Source organism: Solanum dulcamara, chromosome 8, assembly GCF_947179165.1.
Source record: "Solanum dulcamara chromosome 8, daSolDulc1.2, whole genome shotgun sequence".
Taxonomy (NCBI): Eukaryota; Viridiplantae; Streptophyta; class Magnoliopsida; order Solanales; family Solanaceae; genus Solanum; species Solanum dulcamara.
This window is the reverse complement of record NC_077244.1, coordinates 6,144,661-6,157,605: the sequence shown is the minus strand read 5'-3', so window position 1 is coordinate 6,157,605 and position 12,945 is coordinate 6,144,661. Positions and strand designations below refer to the sequence as shown.

The following is a 12,945-nucleotide window of genomic DNA, read 5'->3' as shown; positions in this document are numbered from 1 at the left end:
CACCGTAGACTATGTCTTAGAAATTCTTGGATGGTCTGAATTACTTAAAAGGTGCGTTGAATTATGTGTGGGTTGTTGTTAAGGTTTTGGGCATGTTCCATGTGGTTGTTAATTCAGGTTGTTGACTAAGAGTTTACTTAATTCACTCACTTGAATTGTTTATGTTTGGCAAGGTAGCCTAGATTGTATTGGATTGTTGCGTTGTTGAGTCAAGGTAGTTACACAAGTAATTTGCAAGTGGTTCAGTAAACCGGCTAAGGGCCTGGGGAGTTGGCATAGGATCTTGAGAGTGTCTCTATATATATATATATTTTGGATGATATATGTATTCGTTACTGTTGTCCCACGTTAGTCCCCCAATAATATCTTCATATAATTTTGATCAACCTTATCTCATAATCTAACTTCGAATTAACCTAGATCAATATCCATTTTCTTAAGAAATCCAGATGAATATATATGGTTTGCGATAGCACAATAAATTAGAAGACGATCTGCTCAAGAAATCTCTTATAAAAAATCAATAATCAATCAAGTACTGAAAAAAATACATGCACACTTAATTCAATCTCAAAAAGAAACAAAACAATAAAGATTAACAAAAACCCATGTAAATTAAAGAAAATGAATATAAACTTAGTTACTATATTGTTCAAACTCTACAATAATGTTATAGCACCGTACTAGATTCTCAAAAAAATGTACTATTTTTTTGAAGAATGCGACACACATCTGTCGACATTTTGAAGAGTGCGAACAACATAGTTTAGTCCCATATCATGACAACCGCAATAACCCCAACACCTAATAGTACAGCAATAAACTTGAAGAATTGAGTATCAAAATAACATTTGTTTTGTGGTTTAAACCCTTTTGCAATAAGGTGATTGATTGCCACATAAATGAAAACCCCACAAGCAATTCCCATTGAAATAGCATAAGTCCAATCAGCTGCATGGCCTTCACTAGTAGCATCAATTGCAATTCCTATTCCTACACCTATAGGGCTTGAAATTGCAAAGGCAAAAGAGTAACCACAAGTAAGTAGAAATGGCCTTTTTGGTATCATTCTTAGAAGTGCAATTCCCATTGCAATGGCTGCAAATATTTTGTGCAATGAAATTGTCCATAGGTTTCTCCATGCCTCTGCCTTTGTAGCTGAAAATCAATTGAAGAAATGCAAATTAGGGTATTAGCTACGGACACTAACTATAGCTAAACAACAAAATCTGAAAGGTTTTTTATTTTCGGAGCACGAATTCGAGGCATATGGTTAAGGATGGAGGAATGCAAGCATTGGAGTAAATGGTTTTTTACAAAAGCAAATATGAAATGAAACTAAAGAAGGTAAAACTCTATTTAAAAAAAAAATAATCTCTTGTCCTTCAAGTAATTTCCTAGATGCTCTAGGTTAATAGTGTATAGATTTTTTACACTATCAAGTTAAGTAACTAAATAAGTTTGTAAAAGTTCTTTATACTGTTACTGTCTATATATAACTTTCCGGAGAAAGTTCCTCCACATAATTAAAGAAAAGATTATATATACTATTCTCTGTCCTAATTTATATGACTCACTTTTTTAGTTAGTTCCCAAAAGAATGATATATTTCTATATTTAGTAATAATTTAACTTTAAATTATCCATATTACCCTTAATGAAATAATTTATAGTAATATACAAACATCTATGACTTATTTTAGACAACAAGTTTCAAAAAAATTATTTCATTCTTATACTTCGTATCAAGTCCAACTACATTAAATAAATTGGGACGGAGGGAGTAATATTTTATTTACCTGATACTCCAACAGCAATGCCTTCAAAAATAGAGTGGAAACACAATGCAAGAATGAGAAGTATTGTATCCCCAAGTGAAGTTGTCTTTAGAAATGGATTTGTTCCATGTCCCTCATCAATATTAGCTGACCTTCCTTCTTCTTCCACTTCAACTTTGGACTCACTTGATTCATTTACACTCTTTGTCACAAACAGAATAATGCAATCACTAAACATAGTGAGAAGGTAACCTGCAAAAAAAAATGTAGGTCATAAATTAATTTGTTAGAATCACATAATAAAAAAATTATTAAAAGTTCACATATTTTATCTAATTGCATGTCCCTCGTGGCTCTTGAAAATATCGCCAGATGCATGACAGACCCTTCAGAAGTATTGCATTTTGGAAGATTTGACACGAATATGGTAATATTTTTAAAGATTCAAGCAACATAGAACTTGCTAAGGCCGTAGCGAAAATGAATTAAAGGAGAATGAAAAAGAAGTTCGGCCTTCTCAACCAGTTTGAGGGCCTAAAGCCAAATTTTGTAGAGAGGAATTATATTTTTTAGTTGACACATATAAATTGAATAATTATAACATACTCATTGTAATTCTACAAATGAGGTCTGGAGAGGTGGGATATACACGGACATTCTGTAGTAAGAATATAAATAATGTAAAGTCTCAATGAAAAATATATAATATAAAGTTAAAATAATAAAAACCAACTAAAAAATTTAAAAAGTTTATTTAAATATTGAAATAGCGTTGCATTGAATTTGATAAGTTGGTATAATAATGTTAAAATAGTATTGAATTGTTGATTAGTTTTGGTGCTTGAAATTTGAAGAAGACACTAAAAAATAAATTTGATCTTTTTATAAAAACACAACAATAGATTTTACATAATGTAAAAGGTTTGACCGTTTGAGAGACTTTAGAATATTCAATAATGAGAGAATAAAAATCTTGAAAGGGGGAAGTAAAAAGTAAATGTAAGAATAATAATGTTAGTTCATGATAATCGTCGCAATATAAATGAGGCAACAAAAAATATAGCCACATAAGAAAGATTAATGCTACAATTAACTAAACACTATTTCATTTCTCAATTATTACAACGATTCATATATTAAATGAGGTAAAAAAATTATTATATTTTATAGCCAAAAAATTCTTTTCAAATTTATCAATACATGATATTTTTTTTAACAATATATATAGTGTATACATATACATACATCTTTGAAAGAAAATGGAGACCCCAGTGCTTTAGTGGCCTTATGATCGAGACGCCCGAAAAGAAGTTTCCTTTTGAAGTCCCACCCCTTTTGTTTCAAAATGTTATGCTACTGAAATGAACGTCTTCCCATTATTGATGTACTCGTATATCTACCATCTGCTTTGATTACACTTTTTTTGAGCCAAGGGTCTATTAAAAGCAGCCTTTCTACCCCACAATGGTTGGGAGAAGGTATGCGTATATCTTACCCTCTCCATACCCCACTTGTGGGATTACACTGGGTATGTTGTTATTGCAGGCAGTTCACTTTGCAACAACATACCCAATGGGATTCTGGGAAGGGGTAGTGTGTGCGCAGACCTTACCCCTACCTTGTAAGGTAGAGAGGTTGTTTCCGAATTGAGTATGAAAGGGTATTCTGGCAATTGATGCAGCCTTGACCAAACATTTAATTGTTCAGACTGTAACATATTTACTGCAAAATTGTGCTTCCAGCTCCATATGTTGGGTGTATTAAGTCCTAGTTGGATCACTAGTTTTGGCAGTTTTCCCTTTAGAGATATAATTTCCATAGATAATGCTTCCAAAAGTATCACTCACAAGTGAAAGTAAAGAGAGAGAAAAGAGAATCTAGTTTGATGTTAATGTTAACCCACAACTTGACTGACTTGTGAATGGGATTAAAGAAGATATTGAACCCTAAACATCAAGTTGTACAGCTTAACCTATGCCTCAGCCAGGACTTTAAGAAGTCTTGACCATTATTTCACTCTTCAATTAAGCTCATGCATTCCCTAAGTGTTAGTGGAGTTATAATATGATGCATTAACATTAGTAAGACTTTAAGTTATATACAGTATCACTCTAAAAAGAATTTTACACTATCAAAGCCCCTAGAAATAAAATGTGAAATTTAATAAGATAGATTATCTGCTACGACAGGTAAATATATTCTAACATAACATCTATCTTTAGTAACAAAATATAACAAGGAAAGTAACCTGCAGAAGCCAACATGAAGGCAAAAGGGTATTCTTTTTCTGTAAGTATACCAAAAGTTGTAGCAGAATCACTCAAGAAATGCATCAAAGAAGTCCCTAAGAAAACACCACCAGCAAATTGAGTTCCTAACAATAGAAACCCCTCATTCCATCGATAGAAATAAGGCGATACGCCACCAGCAAATGTGGTTACAAAGAGTATGATCAAGCAATAAATTTTAACAAGAATCAATCCCTTCGCGCGTAAATTAGTATTTGCATCTACATCTGAATCATGATCATCAGCACCACCATGGCTATTGATAGTGAAAAATTGCAAGAAGAAAAACAGGGCTAGTGTTAACAGAGTAGTTGACTTTTTTATGGAAGTCATGATCATTTCTTGTTATTGTCTTGTGCTATGAAAATTAGTTTAAATTAGTTAATGTATAAAAAGAAAATGATTGTAGTATTTTTGCTGTACAAAGTTGACTTTTGGATGAGATTGTACTACAAAAAAAGTTTGTACAAAGTTGCTTATTTGCCGGCTTCTTAGGAATTTGACAATTTCATGGATATTGGAAATTACATTATTTTATTTTTTATTGGAAGACTGGAAAAATTCGCATTCGCTATCCTTTGAATGCGTACTGATAATAGATATTTTTCATGTTATAGTTCGTAAACCATATAAGAGATATAAATCACACCAAATAAATCTGATGCGACGAGCTCAACTGAGAAGGCGTTGACATGGGAAATGATCTCTGACCTCCCCGGTGAGATACCATTTTTAATTATAAAGTATAACATATAATATAGTAGTGTGGTGAACATAAACTCCAATGCTGCTAAAAATGGGATATGTTGTTTAAAAATGGAAACAAGATAAGACAATATATTTGCCAACAAGAATAGAAGAAATTATTAGATGGTTGTCTCAAAATTTAAATGAAAGTGTTGAATTTTAGCAGCATAGATGGCAACTCACTTAGTCGATATTAAATTAAGATATAATACATAAATATAACTCTTAATTTGGTTCTAGCTAACAATTATGATCTTTAACTTTACTAATGTACAAGTAGACACTTTAACTATTCAAAATTTGAACAAATAGACATATTCGTCTTATATGTCATCCTACATGTCAATTTTGTATTCGACGTGGCGTCCTATGCATATTATGCTACGTAGGACACGTGTGTCTACTTGTTCAATTTTATAAAGTTTAAGTGCTTACTGGTGCATATTCAAAATTGAAATGCATAATTGTCAGTTAAAACCAAATTAAAAATCATATTTATGTATTATACATTAAATTAAAATACCTAGTTGAATTTTAGCAGCATAGATGGCAACTCACTTAGTCGATATTTCCAAGGATAAATCACAAAATGAATTTTGATAAAGCCCCTTGATGCATATGTCATCCATGCAAAGCCTAGCCAATACTTAATTGGGAGGGGCTTTTTTCTATTTTGGTATAAAGAGATTTATTTAAATAAAAGACTTAAAAAGAGTTGTTACATAGAGAGACTAGTCTAAGCAATATAGCATACATTCTATTTGTAACGATATGACCCCGTCGTTATGGATAGGCTAATGAGGAAGGATTTTGGGCCAGAAAACTTCGGATAGTAACTTCAGAAAAACTTAGCCTAGGCCAGACTTGGACGAACTCTGAGTCAGGTGAGATCTAGGGTGACCTTGTGAATGGAGATCGAATCTCTAATTTAATTGGGTAAACTGATGTCACGCTCCGGAAGGGTACCCTAGACGTGGTTGGCACTCAGAAGCCATTACTGGCTCCCAAGCGAACTACTTGACCGATCACACATCCATTTATTCAATCAATCAGCGAAAGACTTAAAATAAAGATATAATTAGATGGACAATCTCAATTAACAATCTAACTCAAGAAAAAAAGGCCATGAGCCAACAAACCAAACTCCAATCTATGTTATTAAAATAGTCTAACAAGAATAATTCAAGGAAATAAAATACTCAATCGATCCATCACTATCTAGTCTATGAAGCCTCTATCACTACTATCTAATTGGTGTCAATGACAGGTTCGTGGCTACCTCAAATCAGAATGAAAAGACTAAACTCGACGCAAGAATAAAAATAGTGATATCCTTCGAATGTAGGGGAGGACTCACCAATAAGGTGAGTGTGAATATATTCTCAACGGTACGCCTATTGATGATCTCTTAAACCTGTCTTTGCATCATAAAATGATGCAGGTCCAAATGTACGTCAGTACGTGGAATATACGAGTATGTAATATGGTAGAATGAAACATATATCAAGGTAGAATAATATCAGTTCAGATATCTCAAATCAGAAAGATAAGAGAGACACAATCAAGATGTCATAAGTATAAAGTAAGAATACAGTTTAGACAAAGACCAATCATATACAATCCAATCCAATCACATACAATCCAATTCAATTTAATCACATACCATCCAATCCAATCCAATCCAATCATATGCAATTCGATCCAATCCAATCATGTACAATCCAATCATTTACAATCTGATCCAATCCAATTCAATTGTATACAATCCAATCAACAATAAAGTCAAAGGACTCAACTCAATAGATATGAAAATTAGAATTTAACAATGTTTTACAATTCGACTCGATCATCTACAATCTCAATTAAACAAATCATATCATGCATAATCCACTCAATTTGGGATTTTCTCTAACCGACAAACATCACCTATGAGCCAGTGATGTACAACAAGTTAACGTTGTTGCCACATATGTCCATACTTTGCCAGGGTATAAATGAATCAACCAAATCATGGATCCAATAATCAATCAAGTCCTATTATTTTAGGATAATGAAATAGGGAAACATCTGACACGGTACAATCCCTTCCTACGTTGGCTACGTAGTTCATGGGATTCGAGTATGGACTATACTCTTACCTAATTCGGTGCTCAATACTCCTCCCAAGACTCAATATGCTCATATCTATTAGGTGAGTAAAACACTCAAAATACTCATTAAGTCTCTTTGGACTTAGTTTCAAATCAACTCATTTAGTCTCATTGGACTCTTTTTAAAACTCAATCAATCTGGTCTCATTGGACCTTCTTTCAAAATCATCTCATCTTAATCATCAAACTCTTCTCTTTAAATTTGTTAAAATCTCAACTCAATGAATGAAGTAAATATTAAATGTATTTCAAACATAATTTTAACCCCTCAACTCAATCTCAAAATAGACGTTTTAATGTAAAAATGCTCAATTCATTTATATTCAAAATACTCATGCTCAAAATAATAATTAAGAGACTTCTCAAACTCAACTCATGCTTAAACTCTTTCTAAATCAAAGATGAAAATAATCAGTATTTAAACTCAAAATAGTGCATAAATAATTTATACAAAAACGTTCACAAATCATTTTTAAAACTCCTTCTCAAACAATCATTTATACTCAAAATCCTCATATGACTCCAATCAAATCCAATTATGCAAATCATATCATGTAGTCATATTAGACTCCAATCCATTACATCTCAAAACATCATCATCACCATTATATCTTCATCAACCATTTCACTTTTTAAAGATGAACATCATTTTCATCATTATCAAACATCTTGCTAAAAATCCTTATTTAATTCTATGTTCAATTTATAAAGACACAAAGGATATTCTAGCTCCACCAAGGTTTCGTTCCTATTTATGCCATTCATATTCATAGTTATCCCAATTCATTCTTGTCATTCTAATCAATAAATATACATAATCATTTGCAGTCAATATGTAACTACGATTTATGAAATAAAATATGAAAAGTTATTATTCAAGAATTCAAGTCATGAAAATCATCAATCAATTAATAGTATGTAAAAATATTTTAGAGTTTAGAAAAAATTCAAGAAAATATTCATAGAAGGTTCAAGTCTTTCATAATTTCCATCCAACACATCTATATATGGGGCTATGAAAGAACTCAATCCATATTTTTGGTTAGCCTTACATACCTGGAAATGAAGATAATCTCACCGAAAATCAAAGACATGACTTGAAGATCTTGAATCATAGATCTTCTTCTCCTTTCTAGTCTTTTCTCTCAAATCTCCTATGGTGAAGAAGAGGAAAACCTCCTTGAATATTATGAGGGAGCTGATTTTCAGTCCTAAAATGGCTAGGGTTATACTTGGGATAGGTGAAAAAAAATTGGAATGCCCTTTCTCAAGAAAAATCTGAAAAATGAGATCAAAAACCTGCAAGCGCTATAGTGACACGCTGCGCTAAAGGCTAAACTACTGCAGCATATTTCGGACGCTATAGTGGCACCAGGCGCCACTACAGCGCCAGGCGCCACTACTGCGCTAGGCATGAATTTTCTGCAGTGATAGTTTATAGTAAAATAGTCATAACTTTTGACTCCAAACTCCAAAAAATGCAATCTTGGTGGAGTTGGAAAGAAAACTCAAAAACCTTTAATTGGATATGTTATGGGGCACCTAAATCTTAATAATATGAAAGTTATGGTTACTTGAAGTTGACCCTTATATGGACGCATCCGAAAACTTAGCCGATAGAAATTCTTTGGACTTGGCTTGGTGTGAGAGATCCCTCATTAACATAAACCACATCTAATACTCTTAAAATACTTAGGAATTGATCCTAGGTCATATATAAAATTACAAGTCATTCGGTTTGAGTCTACACACATATGAAGAACAGTTTGAGTCTTGGCAAAAACAATTTGGGGTGTTACATCTGATAGCCAAGATAATATAGAGTATTGAAGGCTTCGCGGAATCGCATTCGGGTGAGAAAAACTCTCAAAATTGGATTTGACGTTAAGAGTATAATTTAATGCGTCTTTGGAAGGGGGGTGTTATGAAATGGAGGCTTGGAGCTCAAACTCCGAGCTCACTGTTTTCACATATCCTGCTAGAGCAAAGCTGCCAGAGCAGGATGGGTCCCCCCAGAGTGAGACGATCGCAACTTAAGTCGGGAAAAATCCTAAAAATGGTCTATTTCTGCAAAAATAGTTCCTAGAATGGCAGGAGGAGACCTAAGGCAATATTTTATCAATTTTCCACAAATTTTCAAGCTTAAGATAAGGATTTTACTCCCTAAATTCATCCTTCGATTCCTAATGATCATAAACTAGGATGGGTGATCATTGTGGAAAGGTTTTGGCATGTGGGTAAGGGTGGAAAATAGCCCTAGGGTGGAATTAGGATTATGGGTTTGGCCTAGGATGAGAAATTTGTTAATTTTCTTGATAGTTAGGCCATTTTGTTGATCCTTTATACGTATTTACTGTTTTTAGATCAAGAGCAAGCGGAACGAACCTGAAAAAGAGAAAGGTCTTGCATTTTAAGGTTGTTGAAGCTCAATTTCGAGGTAGGTGATGGTTTTGTCCCCGTATGTGTTTCATAGAATTGTCTAATTGCTTCATGATATGTATGTGTATATGAATAGGGGAACATGCTAGATTATATGGAAAATGATCACTTGCTGACCCATTTTGTGATGAACCTGTTCTTGGTGACATAATGTTGAATACTTAATGTAGTTGTGGTTGTTTGTCTATTTGGATCGGATGTCACGTTTCGACACATAAATAGATCGGGTGTCACGTTCGACACACATTTGGATCGGGTGTCACACTCGACACACATTTCGATCGGGTGTCACATTCTGACACAACTCTTGGATCATGTGTCATATTCCAACACAAGTTATGTGTTTGCAGGTCCCTGAGTGGACCCTTATGTGAAATTGTATGATATTGAGGTTATGAACTATGATCTTGTTGAGTACTGTTGAGATGATATGAGTTAGCTATTCTATATATATGTGTTTATCGTGTTAAGTTTACTTGTCCATAATCCACTTACTGTCTAACCGCGTGATCCTACTAGTACACCATTGATTTTGTATACTGATACCACACTTACTCTGTCTTTGTTGAGTACCGGACATATTCGGCCAGTTTCGGAGAGACCTTGCCTAGATGAGTAGTTGTTTTCGAGTTCAAGAGTGCTGAACTGTTTCTTTCAAGCTGCCGTGGACTCTCCCTTATTCTAGTCCTTTTTCTGGGACTAAGATTTCAAACACTATTTTAAGTTTCATAACTATGTTTTGGATTTGCACTCCCTTCTAGACTTGTTTAGTTTTAGAGTTTTGGTACGATGACTTTCAGTTCCTAGAATGTTTTTGCATTCTTAGTTTGTTGTTTAGATTATTTTTTGAGTTTATGAGGACTCAACATTATTTTCTGATTAATTCCTACTTCCGCAACTTTTTAACTGTTATATCTCACAAATGTGTTAGCTTGGGCTATAAAAATGATTCTCCACTAAAGGGTTAGTGTGGGTATCAATTACGGAGGATCGGGATCGTGACACTGTCTTATTCATAACTAGAGGAAATAAAGCTAGACAATACATGATAAAGCTTTAAGCAAGTGCTTAAGCCAGGGTTAATTTTACGGATGATCAACAACTTTTACTTTATTGAACATCATAAAAATATTTTTCGTAAAGGATAAATAACTCAAATTATTATAAGGGTTATTTTGGTCATTTTATCATTTATTCTTTGTATTACTTAATATTCACATTCATCCATATTTCACATGTTATCTTGCATAAAGCAATATATAAATCCGTGCATAACTTGCATAGATATTATGTAGGGGAAATGTTTTGATATACCCCTTAACTTTGTCATTTAAAGTTGATATATCTCCACTATGAAAGTGGCTCATATATACCCCTACCGTTACACAAATGGTTCACATATACTCCCTCCATTACAAAAGTTGCTTACATATACCCCCTACCGTTGCAAAAATAGCTCACATATAGCCTTTTGATCTTAAGGAAGTGAATAAATTGTTTTTTTTTATTTTTAATTTTTACAAAAATTCATGTATGCGGTATAATATTTTTTTTTGAGAAAGTAAAAAATATATATATCCATACATGTGATTTTTTAAGCAAAGTTTAGGGGTATATATAATCTTTTTCACGAATGAATTATTTTTGGAGAATTTTCGCATATAGTCACTCAAAAATACCTTAATTATGCTTCATAGCTATAGTTTGGTAATTACAATTCGTAGCTATAGTTATAACAACGTTTGTATAATCCGCGCAATATTTGTATACGTTTGTATAATTTACTATACAATTCGCAATTTTTGTATAATGTTTATATATTTCACTATACAATTCATGCACAACGTTTGTATAATTCGCTATACAATTTGTAGTGTTTGTATATTTCGTTATACAATTCGATTCGCGCACAACATTTGTATAAATCGTGTGAATTATACAAAATTCAACTGTATAATTGCGCGAATTATACAAAACTCAAACTGTAATTACAGCTAGATGTTTGCCGCGATCCATAATTAATTTAAACTATAGCTATGTTAGCTAATTAACTAGTATATGTTTGCTTATCCGCATAATTTTCCCATTATTTTTTGACTTCTTTGGTTATCATTATTTGAGTTTATAAATCTTTTTTTTCATTCTTTGGTGTAAATATACGAGAAATTAAAAAAAGTGCGGATGGAAAAAACAGAAAAAAATAAGAAAAAAATTTAAAACTATTTTTTTGCAGCTATATTGTAATTTAAAACTTTTTTTGCTGTTATATTGTAATTTAGTTTTTGTATCTATAAGAAAAAAATTGGGAAATATATAATAAATTTTACAATAAAAGTAGTGAGAAAAATTAATTTGACCATCAAAATAATAAATTCAAATTAGAATTAAAAAAGTCAAAAAAATAAATTATGTGGGAGAAGGATCAAATATACCCCTATATGCATTATTTTTTTAATAAAAACTTTTAAAAATAAATTTAAGATTATTTTTTTCACTTCCGTTAGAAGAAAAGGGTATGTGTGAGACATTCGTATAACAGTAAAGGTATATATGAGTCACTTTCATAAAGAGGGATATATCATCTTTAAATGACAAAGTTGAGGAATATATCAAACTCTTATCCCTATTATGTATGAGGAAACAAAAATAGAGCAATCAGACGTTGTATTACTTAATGTTGATCTCTACTCTTTCCCTCCCTTTTTACTTGTCAAATTTTAATTTGACACACCTTTTAAGAAAATAATGATTGGTGTAGTAAATTTACCATTTTATCCCTATTAATTGATAGAGTTTTAAACATATTTACTCACTATATTTTACAAATACATTAACTCAATGCTAATAAATTGAGGGTATAATAGAAAGAAAAAATTTGTCCTTTCTTAATTTGTCAAAATTGACAAGTAAAAAGGAAAATTAAATTAGAAAATATTTAACAAATAAATAGGGATGGAGGAAGTATAAAATTGAATCTCTTTTAATTTCAATCCAATATGGTATAAAATTAAGAACTTATGCTGATTTTTATGTGGAGATTATATCACCTACAATCCACAAAACCAACGGCCCCTAAATGTTTGGATTAGAAAAGAAAAACTAAGAGACAATAATTACACTAGTAAAGATTCTTTCCGAATTAGAAAAAACAAGAAAGGTAAGAAAATTATTTCATAAACTACAAAATAGAAAATGAATAGTGGAGCTGAATAGGGAAGACTTGGGCCAGCCCCTTATAGACATGAAAAGTGGCGGTTTAATTAAGCAGCCCATCATGTTTTTGTTGGGCTTGGAAAGACATCGATCCATTATCTTTTTACTTTAAAGAGTCGGAACTTTTTTTTTTTGGAAAAATTATCCTTTTACACATATTCTAATACTATATTTACTTGTATTTCCTATTATATCAAAAAATATCAAAAATCTCTCTTTTTTCTTTAACTCTCTCTCCCTCACTGATACATCACTCTTCCTTCCTAAATCCTCGCCTAAATTCGCTCCTCTTCATCAGTTTTTGAGATTTTGAATTTCTGAGTACATCTG

General features: G+C 32.2%; 1 protein-coding gene across 1 annotated transcript; it reads right to left on the bottom strand.

Annotated features, from left to right (window-relative positions):
• Positions 1-591: 591 nt before the first annotated feature.
• Positions 592-4,428, bottom strand: LOC129900396 (zinc transporter 2). The gene is made up of 3 exons (XM_055975357.1): positions 4,027-4,428; positions 1,800-2,030; positions 592-1,158 (listed from the first exon to the last, which is right to left on the bottom strand). Exons 1-3 carry the CDS (start codon positions 4,403-4,405, stop codon positions 767-769), a joined length of 1,002 nt encoding a protein of 333 aa, XP_055831332.1. The 5' UTR covers positions 4,406-4,428; the 3' UTR covers positions 592-766.
• Positions 4,429-12,945: the final 8,517 nt, after the last annotated feature.

What these genes read in the sequence shown, in the direction of transcription:
- LOC129900396 (XM_055975357.1), bottom strand. Translation starts at nt 4,405, where the DNA reads ATGATCATGACTTCCATAAAAAAGTCAACTACTCTGTTAACACTAGCC. An exon ending in CTTCATGTTGGCTTCTGCAG is followed by an intron (nt 2,031 to 4,026) that starts GTTACTTTCCTT and finishes TTTTTTTTGCAG; the next exon opens with GTTACCTTCTCACTATGTTT. An exon ending in CATTGCTGTTGGAGTATCAG is followed by an intron (nt 1,159 to 1,799) that starts GTAAATAAAATA and finishes ATTGATTTTCAG; the next exon opens with CTACAAAGGCAGAGGCATGG.